Below are 20,802 nucleotides of genomic sequence, written 5' to 3'. Positions count from 1 at the left end.
AGTGGGAACATGGGTCCAGCATCCTAGTTCTGGCAGGTAGTGGTGCTCAGGGAGAGCAGGTCCCCACAACCTCCTGTGATGTCCCCTGGGTGGAGAGCAGCAACTCTGAAGCACTGCATCCAGGGAACACTACAGGGTCTGCATGCATATCCCTCAATTCATAACGGGACTTGAAATATTTCCAAGTCCGGTGCACTAAAATATGCTTCAATTGTTTGCTTATTGTTTTGATGCTAGATACTAGTGGTGGAGATTGAATCCTCATCTGAGCCACGGCCTAGGCAAAGTTCTCCACCTCCCGACCTGCCAGCACTAGCTCCAAGAAAGATAAAACAGCTCAAGTCTCTATGTCCCCCTCTGCCTTTGGTCTCTCTGCTGAGTGAGCTGACATGGTTGGAAACTTCTAGTGGACACCGTGTAGCTAGAATGAAACTGATCACTTAAATCTGGTTTGGATTATACAGAGCAGTATTTAAGTGGATAGGGTTGCCCTTGCTCCACTAACCCAGTCTGGAACAAGGCAATCTAGAGCAGCGGTTCTCAACCTTTTTTGCACCAGGACCCATTTATAAACATCTGTGGCCAGTCCTGACCCACTGCCCCTCATCCCCAGGCCCCAGTCCCACAGTGTGTGGAGCAGAGGGGGTCCCAAGCAGCCCCTTGCAGGCTGGAACTCTGCCAGCCTGCAAGGGAAAAGCCACGGTTTCCCATGTTTTCCCCTTTAAAGGAGAATCCATTTTATTAATCTGTTTTTAAAGTTTGTTTGCAATCCTTTCATAGATTCTTGTGACCCACTTTTGGGTGTTAAGAAACACTGATCTAGAGCAGACTCCCTGGACTTGCTGATAAGATTCTGCACCTCTCTTTTGGCAGTTTGAAGCGAGGTTGCCGGTGGCAGCGTTTGCTGAGGTTGAAGAGTCGTCGGACAAGCCAACGGGTTTTCTTGGACAGCAGCTTCAAGCTGGTGCCCAGCTGCTGGTAGCGATGCTGAACATCAAGGTCCATCACCCAGTACTGTGAGATAGCTGTCATGTTCAGGAAACGGTCTCCAGGGAGTCTCTTCACCAGGGTCTGGAACTCCTCTGTAGAAAGAGAAGGGATAGTCAGCACTGTAGGAAAGCCATGCTGCAATCCAGGTAGAGTAAATGGGTGAGGGAGGGTCTATTGTTCAAGCTAGAGTCTTTCCCCTTCCCTGCTTTTCGGTCTAAATACCCAAATTTTAACCACTTCTTGGTACTCAACTAACCATGGTAATTCTTAGCAAGGAACAGAGCTCTTCCCACCACCATGACACCAGCTTTGTACTTGGTTCTGAAGTGCATGTAGATTCACTAGACTGTTGCTAATGCACACTAATACTTTACTGCTAGACAATCAATCCTCACAGTGAGCCCCACAGCGGGGCCACGTTCCCTATTCTGGTAGGTAGGGAAACCAAGACAGGGGGATGACATAACTTGCTCAAGATTTTAGAGCCAGGATTAGAACTCAGCATGTGTCCTGCCTTATTGCATTGTCCTCAAATTGCTGGATCACATCATCCTTGAGGAAAAATACATGTGGACTATAGGCTTCTTGCCACAGGACCTATTATTTTGTCATGTGCAGTATATAGCATAATTGGGTCTTGATCTCCAGTTAGGCGTGTCTGTGCACTAATACATACAAGTAACAATGGTAGCAACAATACCCAGCTCTTACATAGCATTCTTCATCTGTCCATCTTAAAGTGCTTTATGGAGCAGACTGGTTAAATTATCCCTACTTTATATATGGGAAAAGTGACTCGCTATTAAACAACAGAGCCAGGGACAGCAACCTAGGTCTCCTGCATGCTAGCTGTGTCCCATCCACAAGGTTACACTGATGTAACCATCATGAGGCCTTCATTATAAGAAGTGCTGCTCACACCCACTGGAAGAAAGAGTTGTCTCTCCAAAGGGGATCTGGCCTAAAGAGATGTAATGGACAGAGGGTGGGGGGAGAATATAGACGGTGAGTGACTGGAGGCAAAAGGTGCCAAGAGTAGAACCCTGATGTCTTGATTCCCAGTAATTTGCCCAATATACTACATCATCTTGCCTCCCTGAGTTCACATTAATAAGCTTTCATTTGCCTAGGTAGGAAATGCCAAGAGAGACTGGTGTTTCCTCTACCAATGACACCAGTTCTTTACATCCTGACCAACTCTGTATCTTCCTAGCATAATCTCAAATCAGTGTTTTATACACGCATCTCCCAGGGGAACTGAGAATCATTCCCATGTCAAGACTGAGGGACCTGCAGGGCAGTCTCTTCTCCCCTGTAACTAAACACGCCCTGATTCCCTACAACATCTTGTTACAACACCATGCTATGAAATACGCAGGGTAGCATAGAATCTGAGTGCAAATGCTGAGTGCAAATGTACGTGCATGTGTGTATCTCACAAAACAGTGCAAACTCTCCTTCCCCAACTGCCTGTAGCTGGTGCTGTGGTAGCTCTACATAATGCTGGATGTGCTGACTCAGACTGAGTACTGCTCTTGAAATGGTTGTTCTTGATTATAAATGAAAGGAGACTTGGCCTCACCCGACTCCTCAAACCGTCTGTTGTGATTGTTCCAGGCGTCCTGGATCTGGAACAGGCTGTCTTCCATTGCCTGGATGTCCACCTCTGGGCAGTTGCATTCTGGGAAACTGGGCTCACAGTGGCACCAGCAGTCATTCTTCCTGCAGAGGAGCTCGCCCTCGGAGCTGCAGGTGATGTAGCTGAGCGCGGCACCCACAAAGCGTTCCCGCAGGTAGCCAGGCAGCAGCACTTGCAGACCTGGGAAAAGGGTGGGAGCCACAGGGGGTTAGGGAGACACCCAGAGCAGAGCCAAGCGTGCATGTCCCAGCACACACCACTCCGACTCCCAACTGTATGGATACAGGGAGAAGATCAGCCTTACTAAAGTCAAGCCATTTACACCAGGGCTGAATTTGGCCCATATTCCACAACACTGACTCACATGACGGGGCTAGATGCTCAGCTGGCATAAACTGAAAATTCTATGGTACCACAGAAGGGGCTTACACCAGTTACACCAACTCATAATCTGGTCTAGGAACATGAACTGAGCAGGACTGATGACCTTCACTGTTGCCTCCAAAGTTTCTTCTACTAACCATCTTGGCAAAAGGTCAGCTATGGAGCTCCGGTCTAGAAACAGATTAATCTCTACAAACGAGGATCCCCTCCATTCAGGTAGGCCCTAAGCTGCAGATCCTCATTTAAGATGGCGAAGCAGGTTTGCCTGCATGGGAAAGAGGGAATCATGGCACTAGGGGCTGAATCAGTTTGGATGAAACAAGCAATGGTTGAAACCTCCACCCCAAGGTTAATATAAGCCCAAAGTTTTGAGAGAGGAAGTTGAATTTACTTTCTTTATGGCCACATTCCCCCAGTTTGTGTGTGGCCACGTTGAAGATGGGTCCTGATCAGCCCTTGTAATTGAAATGCCGGACATCTAAAAAAAAGCTGGCTTTTTAGCTCTTTTTGGTTTTTGTAGCTCTAAGGAATTTTCAGTAGTGTGGATAGGGTTCGGCAGAAATTCAGGGATAGGGTAAATCAGTGTCACTCTCTTGACTCCTTCTTCACTAGATGAGGCTCTGGCCCCGGGAGTCTGATCCTGTAGCTGCTGCATACTCACAATGGCTACAGGATTAAACCCTCAAACATCTGGGCTGAATCTTTCTGTCAGTGTACCAGTGAGGTGAATCCTAGCTTAGTGCCTTATTGCTGACACACCAGCTGTCTGGGGCCTGGATTAGATTGCTGCAGCAGTTATCTGTTCTAGCTCAAGCCTTGCCCCTTCTGACAGCCACTGAGTCATTAGCTGTTTCCCACACTAGCATTAACTATCACCACACACTCAGGCCTTCCCTTGAGTGTTGTCCCCATCCTACTCATGTACTTCTACTGGGACATTCAATCCCCAATATTGTGGGTTGAGAGACACCCGTACAAGCTCTGCATCCTCAGGGGGGGGAATTGGGTTAATTCTCCCAGTGCTTGCAGGGTTGGCCCATCATGAATTTACTGGCGCACAAACTTGCCAGATAAAGGGCAGGGAAAGGATGAGCGGATATGAAATAGCGGGTCATTTTTCTTCCTGAAGCCGTATTGTGTAGCTTCCCGAGCATGCCACTGGCAAAACAGTCTGCGTACATCTGTAATGAGAGCTCCCCTCTGAGGGTTATTGATTTGATAATGCAGACAATAATATCTTAACAGGAGGCCAATTCCATTAGAGCTTTCACAGACACTAACTGCATTCCTGTGCAGTACTCGCTCCCTAGCAATTTGCAAGGTGCAGGTCTCTGAGAGTATGAGGCCCATAAACACAATGACACTTGGCAGTTTCATTCCTCCCATTACTGCAGCCAAGGACATATGGCGAGTCACACTACCTCCCCCTCCAACTCCCCTTACCTCCCTTCCTCTGCTCTGTTTTTTTTCTTGTCTTAAATATGCATTTAAATATGGCCTCCAATAACGGTGGCCATATTTAAATGCATATAAAGCCAAGAAATGTTGGCATGGGGGGAACCGGTGTTTTCTGGGAGGGAAAGCACAGGGAAGGCCAGATCACATCTAGCTCTCCCTGCCTCCCCATTTCCCAGCCTCTTGTTGCCCTACTTAGTCATGCCCCACCTGACAGATTACTGTTCCTGCCACCTCAAGCACATTCCCATCTAACCCTGTAAGGACCAGCTGGCTCTCTACTGGGTGCAGCAGTGCTCTGCTCACGCAGGTGTTGTGAACATATAATAAAGATATGTGCCTACTTACAGTGGTCTCCTGCAGTACTGTGGGCATGCCCTGTATAAATGGGGCAAGGTTGGTAAATAGGCCAGTCTGAACTAATTAATATATCAGTATATTGTCTTCCTCTCTCTGCTTCTGTCCCTTCCTCTCTCCTTTCTTCAGTAGCCCTTCTCTCTGCCATTGCCTTCACTATCTCTGCCTTCCTCCATAACCTGCTACACCATCTTGCTTTAGTAGGTGGTCTGGCTTTGGCCGGGCAAGGAAAACGACAGGAAAAAAGCTGGCATACTTACCTAGTAGCTGGACTTTGTTCTCAGGGCTTTGCACAAGCACAGAGCTGACTGAATCCAGGTTATCATAGTTACTGCAGCCAAGAGGCCCTGTCCGGGTTTCTGTCACCTACATAAGAACAAAGTGCCATGAGGGCAGTGATGCTGTAGCACATCTCAGCTGTTAGGGTTTGTGCTTCCAACTGAAGATGCAGGCTGGTAGAGCTGTATACTTCAGTCTTGGCCTGTAGTAACTCTCCCAGCCCAGCCCTCTCAGGACTCTAGTCTTTTAAAACATGGAAGTAGCTCTAAGTCACTGGGCCTGCTTGTAAGAGTAAAGGGGGTCTTAGCTATGTGATCATGGACAAGCTGGGCAGCCAGTCAATTCCCAACCCAGCAAGCTTAATGCCAAGGAGTAGTTAAGGATGGAAAAGATATGGTGTATAGGTGCAACAGAGGATTATCCCCAGCAAGGCTGGGAGAGAGGCCCCTGGCTGAAATTGCCCCAGGTGTCATGTCATACCAAAGCTCTGGTGCTCAAATTCTCATGGCAGGTGAATACAATGGGGGGAGCAAAAGGTGAAAGTGAATGGATGAGAGAGATGCGGTGAGTGATAAAAGAAGCAGAGGAACAATGTCCCTAGGAAGCAGGGAGGAACAATGTCCCCATCACTGGCATCTAGCACCTTGGAATGATCCTGGCCAGCAGATGATTAGATGTTGAAGAGCGGATGGGTGGTGGTGCTGGGGGAGGATGGCTCCCTCCTGAGAACCAGCCCAGCCCCAGTGATGGCTTGTGCCAGAGAACAGTACGGGCAGCGCCTTGAGAGAGGGGAAATAAGTGTGTGCTAATTGGCCTGTTGACAGAGAGCAGCCTGCCTCCAGCCCAAAACTCAGCTTCATTAGCGTGTCCAATTTCCCATAAATAACATAAATGTATTAATCTCACTCGAGCTCCCTGCTTACTCTCCCCTCCTCCCTACAGGGATTCTCATTGCTGGAGAGCTGGCTTTCTGACTGCCAGGCTGGTTGAGGAGACCACAGAGAGAGTAGTTGCTTCATCTGGCTGTGATCATTTGCCCTGGATGCTGCATCCAGAGAGTGTTAAACATGTAGCTAGTAGGACGCTGCTGTTAGGTGTATTATACTGAGATGAAGAGACTGGTAAAGCCCCTTCCCCTCTCTTGGTAGTCTGTGGCACACCTATTTTATGCTACCTAACTTTCATTAGACACACTAAATATAAACCGAATCAAATGAATACGAAGGGCTTCAGAGAGCATCCAGGTGGCAGGTTTGAGAGTCAGGAAGAGAACTTCGATGGCACCAGTGAAAACAACCTGCACTCATAAAGCGCTCTCCATCTTGAGATCACAAATCACAGCCCTACTCTGCAGAGGGGAGACATGGAGCATGGAGAACTGTTCAGAGTCACTCTGGGGCTAGGCTGCAGGTCTCTTGATTTCCCATCATGCATTAAGCCAGTGGTGCTCAACCTTCTGGCCCCATGGACTGGATGAGAGGCATGGGGCTGGGTGCAATCCAACAATGTGCTGGGCCAATCTCCAATGCCAGATCTGGCCATGTGCCCATCTGCCCCACACGCAGGGGCTCCCTGTGGGTCCAGAAATTTGGAGGCAGGGGAGCAGCAATTAACACTGCCACACCTCTCCCACTGCCAGATTTCCAGACTCATGGAAAGATCCATGAGCTGCATGACACAGCTCATGGGCTAGATCTGAACACACTGCACTAAGCCACATTGTCAGGAGCTGATCAGTGGTTGGAGAGAAACTCAGGCTGGTTCTGCACAGTGTGGGAAAAAGGAGAGGCAGCAAACTAAGCAGGACAAAACCCAAGTCCTCTCTAAACAGTTTGCCCAGGGCAGCTTTTATCCAGTCTGAGCAGGAGCTGGTATGACACTTCCAGGAGAAAGAGCATGAACACAGCAAGCGGCAGTACTACCACAGTAAATGCCTGCTAGAAGGAACCCAGCCACTTGGCACATGTGATCCCTCTGGACCTACAGCATGCAGCCTTGAGTTCAGGATTGCCCAGCTTAAGCTCCAGTTTGCAGCCACACAGACATAGACTCTTCCCGCTCTGAGAAGCCAACTCCACTCTGCAGGTGAGGACTTCATTGTGCTGGCAGAGCTCACAGGGAAAAGCTTTCATAACAGTGGCAGGACATGGCAAAAGAATGAAGTGTTGGGGCATGCCTTAAGTAACCTATGGGTCAATAAACTGGCAGGGGAGGGCTTCTCTTCCCATGCTCTGCCTTATCTACTTAGATTGCAAATTCTTCAGGGGCACAATGTTGCACGGCTCTGCACTGGTGCAGCATCTGGTACCCCAGAATTGGTAGAAACAAGAAACTGTTGCACTGGGGACGGGATTTACTCCTTTCACTTTAGCACCACCATCATCTTCTTAACAACAGCAAAGTCCAGACCTTCATGTCCCCCATCAGGACAGGCAGGGATCCCTTCACCCCTCCACTCCCCTGTTGTTCCCTTATAGGGCCCCATCAGCAGCATTACCTTGATGGCTGCTGTCGCTATCTGGATGTGGTGGAGCCTGCGCAGTGTGCTTTCCCGGTCAATGAAGTAGGAGGCAGCCAGCTGGTGCAGAGTCTCCAGGGAGACAGCAGAACTGTTCCCGGCCCCTCCTGTGCCAGTTGTTTCTGCCTTCCGGCTCAGTTTGCGCTTGTCCACAAAAATGGTCAGAGACTCTTCTCCTGCACAGGTACACAAGCTGCATGGTTTGCTACTGGAGCCTTCCACTTCCCTGCACCTTCAGTGACCTTCCATTGCTCCATGGCCAGGGTGGGGAGGGAGGTAGGGTGTCTCTCCAGGAGGGCCATCAGACAGTCACTTATACCTCTAACAGCCTAAAGATCCAACCAGTTGGTGGTTGGATGCATCCCTCCACCCCAGCCTCTTACCAGTGTGCAGAAGAGGGAGCAACTTGTCCAGAAGGACCTCACTCAGTGCTGAGATACGGTACATCAGAAAGAGCCCCAGCTGGCTTACAGTTGCTCCCATAAGATGCTACAGGCTGAGCTCCAGGACACCAGCAGCACAATAGCAACCCATTTGCTTGTGCCCCTTCTGAGCTAGTTCATAGGCATTGCCACCCAGTAGGCAACAAGTCAGTGCTCAGTCAAGAGATTCAGCCACCCTTGGATGTCCAGGAAACACAGCTGTAAATGCTGTTACAGTTGAGGTGGAGGAGAGGAGTTGGAGACCTTCTCACCTTCACAGCTGCCCCCCCACAACCCTCCGGCCAGTCCTCTGGCTGGGGATCCTTGCCTAAGATGGGTTTGTAGAACCTGCTTCTCATCGGAAAGACCCATCACTGATTATATTTTCCCACCCTGGTTCCAACATCACCATTTGCAGACTAGAAACCAACAGGCTTGGGCATAAATACCTGTTTCACCTCTTCTCTAAGCAGGAGGCATGTTTTTCATGTCCCTGTCATGGTCCTAAGCCTTGACCCATGCCTATTATCTACACTAGCAGTCCTCAACCTCAGGTTGCAACCCAAATGAGGGTTGAGGGGGCAATGCCAGTGGTACTGCACACAAAGGACGAGCCGTGCTGTGTTCTGGGAACTCCCCCGACCCCCAGGCCACTGCTGCTGCCACACTCCGCTCCCAGCAGTGAGTCGCAGCAAAAAAGGTTGGGAACCACTGATCTACACCAAGCAACCCAGCACTTGAGGATGATAACAATATGGATGGGACTGTTATGGGAGCCTGGCAACACTGTGCCTCCCATGGTCAGAGGAACTGCTGTGGAGTCAGACGAGGCTCTCCTACCTCTAGCTCTCAGGCCAGTTGTAAGCATTAATCTAAGCAAAGTGGAAATGCCTGTCTACTCCCAGCCCAACAGTCTCTCAGTAATAAGTCCCTATACTGCTGCCCTTGTATTTAGCTGAATGTCCTCCTATGGCTACCTATTGCTACCAGCTCTGAGCTGCGCATAGATGTTGAACAGATCTATGCAGCTATTTTCAAGCTCTCCCTCCCATTTTCTGATGCTAATTTATAATAAAAAAGTCCCTTTGTGCTAAACACTAGTCATGGGTCCCCACTGAAAATAGTGGCTAAGAATTTCTGAAGTTCTCAGCAATGCTGGGGACCTGTTTTTTTTCAGTAAGCATAGAGCACCTGTCCTCTGGAAAAAATGGTCCTTTCCAGGAGTATTCCAGCTGGGCCCCCAAATTCACTAGGCACTTTGGAGAATTTTGCCATTTCAAGAGCAGTTGCACTAGCAATATGCTTTCCTAGAGCTCTTTATATCCTGCTTTCATCTTGGAGCTGCTATGAGCACAAATATAACAAAATACATGTAAAGGGCACCATGGTCTCCTGTTTGGAGGACATGAGGATCTCCAGCTGGTGGAAGTAGAGTTAACTCCATTGGCATCGGTGCTAACTAACACCCATTGAGGATCTAGCCCAGGAGGGAGCTGAAGCTAGAAGTCAGCAGATGAGGGAACATGAGGCACTCACCTCCTAGAGTGGCTGAGAGCAGGAAATGTGTCCCGTATTTTTTTATCAGGTTTTCTGTTATCTGTTGCAGATTGGGCCTTCGTCCCAGGAGGCGGATGTTCCGGATGAACTCTGGGGCCAGGGGCAGGGGCAGGCTGAAGAAATCCTTCCGTTCCAAGACCAGGTTATTCACCTTCCAACGAGCAAACTCTCTGCAGAAAGGAGCCAAGGAGAGTAACTGTGAACTCCAGGAGCCAGGTGAGAGGGAGGGATGAGTGGGAAACTACAGAGAAAGGCTGAAGTTAGGTGCACTGTATGCAGTGGTCACTGCATATTTTTTCATTGTTAGGGAACCTGAAGGTAGTAACTAGAGGCCTCCGTCCTCTAGACACAGAAAGATGAAGTGAGCTGGCAACTGAATCTAGGCACACTGTAACTGCTTCACCATCCTCCCCATCTTCCAACCCACATCACTCAGTCAGGTTTCCTCCATACATGTAGGCAAAAAAGCCTAGTGGCCTTTGTGCTATGTCCTGCAGGTATGCTGGTGGCTATCTTCCCAGATCAAATAAGCACTGGGAAGCATTGCAGCACTCTGATGTGAGACTTGGAAATGTCTTATATGGAGGGACTGGGCCAGGGGTATAGCAATAGTACCTGAGAACAGAGAACAAGATGGATTTGGCATCCATGTAATGTCTTCCATAACTTGTGATGTCAAACTGTATCCAAGAGGTTAACATTCCTCCAGATTGCCTCTCTGGCAACCCACTGCTCTGCCCTTACAGCGTAGAGAACAGGCCAGAATGGAGACATGTCTAGGTCCAGATCAAAAGGTAAAGTGCATCTGTCTGTGTATGTTTGAGTGAGGACAGATGGGAGCTGCAGATGTCACTCAGACATCATTGCCATTTTCTCAGACATTAACCCATAAAATGTTTAGAGTGATATCCAGTCACCAAAGAGCTGATCAGTGAATAGTACCATGGCAGCAGAGTATCCATGACAGTGCTCCCTGCAACTGCCCCTCTGTAGTGCCCACAACTTTGTAGGCAGCAGAGCCAGGCCCAGGCTGCGGCGTGGCCCAGCTTTCCACAGCTGGAGTGGAATCCCATGCCAGCTAGGGAGTCCCAAAGCAGGAGCTCTAGATTTAACTATGCATATTTTCCAAGCAGGCTGAGCACTTTCAAGGATGGCTATATAGATTGGTGCATAGACAAGTATCAGCTAAGACACATGTCTATACTTGTGGGTTACAACCCAGATCCTGTGCCTGAGGACAGCACAGACACACATGCACAAATTAGCTGATAAAAATTGCTTGCACATGCCTGTACTATCGGCTTTTGCTTGCTCCTCCTGTATCAGACAGGTGTGAATTTATGAGGGCTGGAGTTCACCAGACTGCCCCTTTCCTACAGTCTAACCCCTTTAGGTGGCCACCTAGAGCTTCATCCAAATCCTGGTGAGGTCACTGAAAAGACTTCTGCTGCCTTCAGTCAGTTTTCTGAGTTCCCAAAGACAGGATCAGTATTATAACAGCACGTAAGGGATGCAGTGGAGATCAGGGCTCTGTTGTCATAGGGACTGTACGGACACACAGTGAAAGAGGTCCCTGTATCCAGTCTAAAGGACTAGAAAAATGCAGGGCAGGAAGGGAATTGTCCTGCCCAAGGATACACTGTAGGTCAGTGGCAGAGCCATGAAGAGAATTCAGGTCTTCTTACAACTGTGGAAGGGCTCTCTCCATTAGTCCATATGATTTACTAAAACCTTCAGGGTGAAGTTTTAAGCCAGAGGTGGCCAGCTTATGTCATGAGTGCCACAAGTGGCATAGGCAGTTTCTGTGTATGGTACCTGACAAATCAGGGAGGGGATGGGGGATACGGTGCCAGATAGGGCAGGAAGCAGAAGACAGAGGAGCAGATCAGGCAGGGAGCACAGAGTAGTGAGTAGAAAGCAGAGCAGCAGATTGGGCAAAGGAAGGGGATCAGGGTAGCATTTGGAGAGGGTGGGGGGCTAATTTGTGGCATGCCTGCCAAAAAGGTTGGCCTGCACTGTTCTAAGCAAAAACTTCTGCCCTTCCACAACTGTTACTTATAATAACAAGCTATTTCATGTTAATGGCATGTGTGACTATAATAAATTAATCAAACACACTTATTACTTGTAATTGTCATGCCGCCATTGGATTATATATGAAAATTAAACCCTATGGGGTCTAATTCTTCTCATTTATAATAGTGCCATCACAGTGCTGATTTACACAGATCTAAAAGGAGAATCAGTCCTCTGCTTTAAATATGCAAATAGTATTTGATGTAAAGACAGCCTAGTGAGGATTAGCAGGTTTGGAGCTCAGGCCTATTTCAAATCACCAGCTCTTGTATCCTGCAGGCAAAACAATAGGCTAATTTGCTCGCCACTCTCTACAAATGCCTGAGCTAAGGGGACTGAGGTGTAAGTATTGGAGTGTTATTACCCTTTTAAATATATAGTGTCACTGCATGTATTCCTTGTATACAGTGTTATGCCATCAGATCACAGCCATGTAAGCGGCATTTGCCCCTGTTCCCAGTGAAATCAAGGGTAAAACTCTCTTTGACTTGAATGAAGAGTCTGGCCCTAAAGGATACAGCAAGTTTCTGCTGTGTCCAATCACAAACTGGCTTGGGGACTACACAAGCAGGGTTTGAAGCCATGCTCTTCCCAAGCATGCACATCCTAATAGCACAGGATCCCCCAACTGTAGGGAGCTGTTACATTTGAGGCTATCACTGCATGGCACTGTGGCAGGAGTGCTGTGGCAGGGTGGGCCCTATCTTGTGCTGTCACCACCAGTATGAGGGACCATGTCACCTCTTGTAGGTGGGGATTTTGGGAGTGGAGGGAGTACAAAACTACAGCCTGAACAGTGAGCAGCAGTAGTTTCATCTCTCTCTCTTTTATTACATAGGAAGAACTGAATAAAATTGTGACAGGCCCAAGGTCACTCAGGCAGTCTGTGGCTGAGCCAATACTTGAACTCAGGTGTCCTGAATCACAGACCACTGCAGGTCATCATTCCTGTTCACTTGTGGCCCTGTAAAAAGTCTTCCTGGTGAACTGGCATTTAAGCTGCCTTTGCCTTATGAGCCATCTCTGTACTGATGGACACTACCAAGGAAAAGGACGCTGGCAGCATGTGCTGGCATTTCGTAATTTTTTAAGTAACATCTTAACATCTGCAGCTGCAAAATGTGTCATCCAGTCTGTGCCAAGACCCTGCCTAGCAGGGCTCCCACAGCCCTGGCACTGTCTGCAATCACTGCAAACCCGGCATGGAGGCAATTTACCAGCCTGCTGTGTTCTCAAACAACAGCCCCATAAACAATGATCGGCCAATTTCCTTCTAATCTTCACAATTTCATTCTAATTAAAATCAGGCTGCGCCTTTCAGGCAGTTTAATTAAGGGTGATTGGGAAAGATGGAAGGAAGCATGGGGGTGATGGCTAGCCAGTATAGCTGACTTTGCTCCAGTGGTGTCTTAGGGCTCTGAGATGGCCCCCTGAGTAGTTTTTTAAATAGGCTAAATGTGAAATGGAACAGAAATACCAGAGAGCAGACAAGCAGTTGGAGTGCAGCTGTGAGGCTGCAGAGCCCTGAGCAGCCAAGCGTGGTTGCCCTCTCTTTCTCTTTTTCCGACAATCATTCTGGCCCAGGGATTCCCATCCCACACCTGGGCAGAGAAAGAAGACCCAAACTGCTAGCTTTGTGCTCTCCTTCACCACTTTCTGTCATGTCCTTTAGGCTCTGGACCCAACTCTGGCAGGTGTCATGGTTTGAGTAGACCGCAAAGGGCTGATATGTTTGGGGGCAGAGGGAGGGACTTTTGTGCCCAGATGGAGAATGGCAGAGAAGAAGAAGCTATGCAGGGGCTAAGGGAGGAAGGCCAGTAGGTCCAGGTTATGAGCTGGGGGAACACATAAAAAGAAGCAGGTGTTGGTGGAACAAGGCTCAGCTTGGCCAGCTTCACTACCTCCCCCATCCATCCCCTCCAGCTGCCAGCATGGTGGCACAGATCTCAGCAGCAGCCTTGTCTCCCCTTGATCTGGGAGAAGTATCCCTCTGAAATCTCTGCCTTGTGCTTTGCTCAATGGTTATGGGTGTCTACCCTGCTTAAATATCTTAGAAGACACTTGTTTTGGTCCATGGTTCAGGTTAGCTGGCCCTCCCACCACCAGGGACCATGAGCTGGGTTCCCTCCACAGCTCTCCAATGCCCTGTAACCCTGGTCTTTCACCTCCTGTGAACCACAGCATTACCCTGTTCTCACCTAGCAATTCAGACCAGCCCTCTCCATTCCCTGATATTGCAAGCTCTGGGCCCTTCGAACACCTTTGCCATTGTCACATGCTGTCCTTCTAGCTCTGACACAGCTCTGCCGAGGCCTGGCATGCCTAGCCATGTGCCAGCTAAGCATACACCTGACAACACCCCCCCACACTCCATTCACTTGGGACCGACAAGAGACTTGAACTCTGGTCTCCAGAACTAAAAGCAGCAGCACGCAAAACCCTGATGCCAAGCAATCCCATTTCACAAGGGTTATTGCATACATGCAGCTCTATCAGATAGAAGTAAATTAACTTAGCCTGAGCTTACCCGCCCTGTTACCAAAACAAATCCAAAGGGTTGCTAACAGATTGTGTGTCTCGGAGGATCAGAGACACAAAGGTTGCCTTATTCCCTACGGGGTGTCTCTTCCTGTCCCACCTCCGTCACCAGCTTTTTCTCCAGAGATCTCTGGGTCCCATAACAGAAAAGCATCAGCGTGTAAGAAAGAGAGAGGGAAAAAATCAGTCCTTTGGAGACATTAAACATCATAACAACACACTGATCACAGCCTGGGCATCAGCTGCCTTGTTTGTTGTCAAAAAGGGCCTTGAAGAAGCCTTACCTTTCTCAGTCTTTCAAACCTAACTCCCTGGCTGTTAAGGGTTTTGCACAAGAGATATATATTTTTCTAAGGACAATTAGGTGGATTCTGCTGCTCATTAAAGTGAGAAGCTGACAGCACTGATTAGAGCAAGGCAGAGTGTGGGCAAGCCAAGTTCCCACGCACAGAGCTGTGCCAGAGATTCTCCAACGTGACCTACAGCACCTCCTGCTATTCCAGGCCCAGTTTTTTGCTGGCTTGAAACTCATGCATCAAATTGTGTGTGTGTGTGGGAGGAGAGGATAGTGAGCCAAGAGGAGTTTGATGTGGATGAAAGTCTAATCTAAGACCACTGGATTTATTCTCATCATTCATGCTCAGTCTGCATACCCAAGAAGTTAAAAGGCTAGGGTGCTATTAATCAAGCAACTGGTGTCCTCAGCCTAATCTAACTGGAACTGCAATCACTTCTAGTGCAAGTCTGCCCATGTACAGCTGACCTAAGTTCCGGTTTAACTTACATCTTTGTGTTCTGTACATGAAAGACTTGTACCAGAATTGGTTGCAAAATGGTCAAGGTTTTTTATGAACTCTTTTGAAATGTTGTACATAATTTTTGTTCTGAAGTTCTTGACAATTGTCTCATTTATTCAAAATAGTTTATGAACAGTTGCAAACAGATTTTTTGGGGGGGTTTCCTTTATTTTTCCCCATTCTGTCTGTCTCTTCCTCTTCCCTTTCCCTCTTTTTCATTTGCCATTAAAAATGGTGAGAAAAAAAGGAATATTTAAAAAAAAATTATCATTTTTGGGGTGAAAACCTATTTTTCAGTGAAACAAATTGTTTAAAATGGTGATTAGCTCTATTATGAGGTTTCCTTATAGATAATAAACTACATATAACACATTGTAACAGTATCCATCAGAAAAGGTTCCAGGTCTGTAATGGAGGCTTTAGGCACTACTACAACAACACCAATAAAACATATTTGTTGTTGTTGTTAATAATGATTTATTCCTCACAAAAGGTCTGCATTAAAAGAGCAATATTAAGGTTACAAAGTCAATCACCTGAGGGTTAGATGATGCCAGAGTTTGTTGCCTGTGCAGTCATCATTTCCCCACCTTGTGATGTGGGCTGTAATTTTATGATGGCATACTATATTTTCCATATGACCTCTACCTCATTCACTGCACAGGATGGGCTGTACTCTGGGGAGGGATCAGGGTTGTATAGTAGAAGAATATGTTGGATCTCAACCTTATTTGTTGCAGAAGATGGAAGGTCTGTGTGAAGGAGACAGAGGCTGTAGCAAGATAACCAATGGATCTCATGATTAAGGAAGTTTAATCTGGTCCTAGAGAACTAGTAATTATCCCTGACTCAGCCATTGAGGTTTTCTGTGATGCCAGGCAAGTCACCTAAACCAACTTTTCCCAGGTGGTTGCTGTGCGTTTCTCAATTCTGGGTGCCCAACCTGAGCTGCAGGGGTCTAGTGAGCAGAAATGCCAGGCCCTTGCAGCAGCAGATAAAGGTAAAGGAAGATGTGCTTTGAATATGTATCATATAATGCTCAATACTCTGAAAAAATCAGGTGTCAGGTGCTTCAAATTGGGCACCAGGAATTAGTGGACACTTTTGACCTTATTCTCTTCATGCCTCATCTCCCAGAATTGTTGCGAAAATAAATCCATTAATTTTCATGAAGCACTCATTTACAATAGTGATGATCGCTGTAGAAAAACCCATGAGGAAATTAATAATCCTGTTTTCAGAAGGAGGTTTGAACAGTGTGCAGTAAATAAGGCCTAGTGCCATGTGTGAACAATGAGGAGGAAACACAATGTTGGATGGCGCTCGTTGAGTGAGCCCCATCCATCCTGCTCATTGAGGGAGACAGGTGTCCTGTGGAAGAAAAATAAACAATTGTGATCGTGTAATTAAAGACTGTACTATAATGCACGTACACAAGGGGCCCAAATCAAAGTTGCACTGGCAACACAAATGCTAGCATTTCCTCACTTTTGAGTGATTGACTTTGCAACTTAAACAGGGGGATTTTGTGTGTGATTGCTCAGTGTTAATAAAAAGTAACTTGAACCCATCCCCAGTCCAGCCATTCCACCTAGTGAATCCTCACAGGTCATCAGCAAGGTTAGAACTTTTAGATCCGTGCCAGAGCCTTCTACCACTTGAGCTCACCAAGTAACTAGCGCAGCAGGAATAGGTTATCATCCACTATGGGCATCAGTCCTAGAGAAGGTCAAGACATTTTGTTGGTAGGTTTCTTTGTAGATGAAAGATATGGGGGGTCTATTCCAAGGCTCTGGAGGGGAATGTGTTCTAGTGGGTAGAAACTTTTCCTCCCATTCTCACCAACCTTGACTACTTCTTTTCAGTCCCCTCCAACCTGTCCCAGTCTTGTCTTTGTCTCACCACTCATTCCTCCTCACAGGTCCGTTCTTCCCTGTTTGTTAGTCCCAGTCTCCCATGCTCAGGCTTTTCATCCAAGAGGGATAGAAATCCTAATCTCACACCTCCATACTCCTCATCCCAGTGCTAGTTCCCACCCCTATTCCATACCTCCTAGCCTTGCTGATCTGAATTTACCACTTGTAACTCTTCACCTTGACCACTCCACCCACACAGGGCATCTGGGAATGCCTGATTGCCAAAAAGGCGGTGTACACCCAGTGGAAGTGGGGTGCTATCTCCAAAGAGGAGTATATCTCCTCTGCTCGGGCCTGTAGGGGGGCTGTCAGGAAAGCTAAGGCGGACATAGAGCTAGGACTAGCGTCCGAGATCAAGGATAATAAAAAGTCCTTTTTCAAATATTTAGGGAGGATGAAGAAGGCACCGGGTAATGTGGGGCCCCTGCAAAATATGCCAGGCAATCTGGTGGTTGCGCCAGAGGAGAAAGCGGACCTCTTTAACCAATTCTTCACCTCCATTTTCTTGTGCAGGGACCGGGACTTCCCCGCTGTGATGCAAGACGGACTCGAGGGGAATGCCTCTAGACCTCAGGTTGGGGAAGACCGGGTTAGAGAGCTTCTGGAGGGGCTGGACGTGCTCAAGTCAGCGGGTCCAGATGCTCTCCACCCCAGGGTGCTGAGGGAGCTAGCTGGGGTTATTGCAGGGCCCTTGGCACGGCTTTATGAGCGCTCGTGGTGCTCGGGCCAGGTGCCAGATGATAGCTAACGTGGTCCCCATCTTCAAAAAAGGGAAGAGAGAGGACCCGGGCAACTATAGGCCTGTCAGTCTGATGGGCTGATGGGCCGGCTTCAGGGATGATGCTCAAGGGCAACCAGCATGGTTTCATTAGGGGCAGGTCATGTCAGACCAACCTGATTGCCTTTCATAATCAGGTCACAAAGGCAATGGATGCAGGTGTCACCATGGACGTAGTCTTTCTAGACTTCAGCAGGGCCTTTGACACCGTCTCCCACCCCATCCTCATTAAAAAACTATGCAACTGTGGCACTGATGCCTACACAGTCAGATGGATTGCATATTGGCTGCAGGGTCGTACTCAGAGGGTGGTGGTGGACAGGTCATATTCGACCTGGGGGGAAGTGGGCAGTGGAGTCCCCCAGGGCTCGGTTCTGGGGCCTGCGCTGTTCAATTTCTTCATCAGCGATTTGGACGATGGGGTGAAAAGCAACCTGTTTAAATTCACTGATGATACCAAAATTTGGGGTGAGGTGAGTATGCTAGTAGGGAGGGAAAGATTGCAGCAAGATCTGGATAGGTTACAGGAGTGGGCTAACATAAACAGGATGCATTTCAATACTGACAAGTGCAGGGTGCTGCACTTGGGCAGTAGAAACCAGCAGCACACTTATAGAATGGGAAACTCCCTTCTTGAGAGCATGGAGGCAGAAAGGGATCTTGGAGTCATTATTGACTCCAAGATGAACATGGGCTGACAATGCGAGGTCACGGTTGGCAGGGCTAACCGGACCTTGTCGTGCATCCACAGGTACATCTCAAGTAGAGCCAGGGAGGTGATCCTCCCCCTCTATGCGACACTGGTCAGGCCACAGCTGGAGTACTGAGTCCAGTTCTGTGCGCCCCACTTCAGGAGGGATGTGGACAACATTGAGAGGGTCCAGAGGAGGGCCACCCTCATGATCCGGGGACGACAGGGCAGACCCTACAATGAAAGACTGTAGAACCTAAACCTGTTCAGCCTGCACAAGAGAAGGCTGAGGGGGGACCTGGTGACCGTCTATAAACTCACTAGGGGGGACCAGAAGGGTTTAGGGGAGACACCGTTTTCCCTCGCGCCCCCTGGCATAACAAGGAATCATGGACACAAGTTATTGGAGAGTAGGTTTAGATTAGACATCCGCAAGAACTACTTCACAGTTAGGGCGGCTAGGAGCTGGAACCAACTTCCTAGGGAAGTGGTGCTGGTTCCTACCTTGGGGATCTTTAAGAAGAGGCTTGATGCCTACCTGGCTGGACTCATTTGAGTCCAGTTTTTCTCCTGCCCAGGAAGGGGGTCGGACTTGAAGATCTACAAGGTCCCTTCGACCCGACTTCTATGATTCTATGATATTTGTCATCTCTGTCAGATCCCAATCTCTCTCTTTATGATTCCCAGTGTTCACACCAAAAATGTCATCCCAAGTAGTCAAAGCTGACAAAGTTGTCATCAGTTGGAAACTAGGCCAAGCCATCTCTATAACACGTGTTGCTACCAGCCTTATCTATAACATCACACTTTCCTATCTTAAGAGACCTCAGTGCCTGTTATGCATTATGGACTCAATCCTGTGAGGACTGGGGTGCGTGCAAGTACTCCTGGTGTGAACAGAAGTAGAGAGCTGTCAGCACAATTCACAGGATGCTCAGCATTCTTCAGCCCCTGCTGTCATGTTATTGGATAAGAAGCTCATTTTTTTAAACAATCAGTGTTTAGAGCTTTTTTAGTTGCAAACAAAACCCTAAAAATCCATATTTTAAATATGCAAGAACCAATTGTCAATGGACAGTATCCAATAGTTGTGATCATTAAAGATGTCCTGGTTTGTAGATCAGTATTATGATTTTGGTGGAGCTGACTCACGATCTCCGAACACTTGACCATACTGGACTTGTATATCTGAAATGGGTCTGCTCAGATGCCAAAGGCCAGTTTGATATCTAGTGTGTTTTGTGCATGTAGACTCAGTCTGTGTTCTTCATCATAGTAACTGGGTACGCAGAGTGAGATCACAGTTCTGCGCTTCTTGCCGATGGAAAGTCAGTCCTGTTATCCTCTATGCAGAGAGAGCAAAACTTCACTATACAAGACCTTTCCCTAAACAGTTGCTCATTATGAGCATTAGCCAATGTGGCTGTGAAAAAGGGATGAAGAGCTAAGTTGACCTGGCAGGACCTTTAACCTATGGTCATCTATATAATTCAGCCCTCCTCTGGTTCATGTACAGATGAGTCCTCCATCTTGATAATCAGCTGCTCAGCTGAGAATCACCTACCCTGTTTGTTCTTCTTCAATGTTGCTCTGATTTGAGAAAGTGATAACATTAGCACTAAGGGAAATGCATGCTGCCAGACTGGCCAGTACCACTGGCAATAACTGAGCTGGGGACCCAGTGTGGGAGTGTAGCTTGCATGCTAGGTTCTAGGACTTATGGGGGTTGCAGGTGCTGCACCAAAGATATATATAGACCAATGCATCCTAGCAATAGCTGTGTTAACCTCTGTACAAAGCACGAGAAAGGGAGGAGGTGCAGAATGGGAAAAGAATAGAGAGATCTGGAAGGGACTAGGAAAATCTCCAACAATCCTGGGTAGAAAATATCAGGTTGACCCTCCAGAAGATGAGCTATGGCACAGGGCAGCAATACAACCAACAAGAGGCTCACTGGGGTTCTTACACACAGCCCTTGACACTGATACCAGGTGCTAATGATTTTAGATCATGAGTCACTATGGCCCATCTGAGGCTGTGGCAGGTGGAGGCAAGTTTGCCCTCTGCTTGCCCAGGTACCCCCTAGCGCACCTATCCATACAGCTAGACCACCAGGCAAAGGAGCAGGTGAAAGGACAGAAAAAGAGGAACTTCACCAGAACTGCTATGTAAGTATCCCAAGGGAAATTCACTCCAGTGCGGAGAACCCAGCAACATGCAAAGAGCACACTAAAGCCTGGGTACTTAAGGAAACAATATACAGATCTGTTGATGTTCCCATGTGCAATAGATTACCCATGCCCTGTGCCCACAGGGTATTCAGATGAGCTGTCAAGCCAGGTGACCAGCCAGATGCACCATATGTATTTGCTTCACGTGTTACAAGTGATCGGTCCCATCAGCCT

General features: G+C 48.0%; 1 protein-coding gene across 3 annotated transcripts in view; it reads right to left on the bottom strand.

The window, feature by feature from the left end:
* BRINP2 (BMP/retinoic acid inducible neural specific 2) overlaps nt 1-20,802 on the bottom strand; it is a 55,939-nt gene that overhangs the window by 2,701 nt on the left and 32,436 nt on the right. For all 3 annotated transcript variants that reach the window (XM_019530887.1, XM_019530890.1, XM_019530888.1), the window contains exons 3-7: nt 9,581-9,771; nt 7,602-7,798; nt 5,086-5,191; nt 2,573-2,809; nt 860-1,082 (exon numbers count right to left, since the gene is read on the bottom strand). In XM_019530887.1, coding sequence (XP_019386432.1) covers nt 860-1,082; nt 2,573-2,809; nt 5,086-5,191; nt 7,602-7,798; nt 9,581-9,771 — 954 coding nt within the window. The remainder of the gene's footprint in view (nt 1-859; nt 1,083-2,572; nt 2,810-5,085; nt 5,192-7,601; nt 7,799-9,580; nt 9,772-20,802) is intronic.

Source organism: Crocodylus porosus, unplaced genomic scaffold, assembly GCF_001723895.1.
Source record: "Crocodylus porosus isolate Cpor-Errol unplaced genomic scaffold, CroPor_comp1, whole genome shotgun sequence".
Classification (NCBI taxonomy): Eukaryota; Metazoa; Chordata; order Crocodylia; family Crocodylidae; genus Crocodylus; species Crocodylus porosus.
Note: the sequence above shows the minus strand (reverse complement) of the source record. Positions and strands in the feature narration are given on the sequence as shown.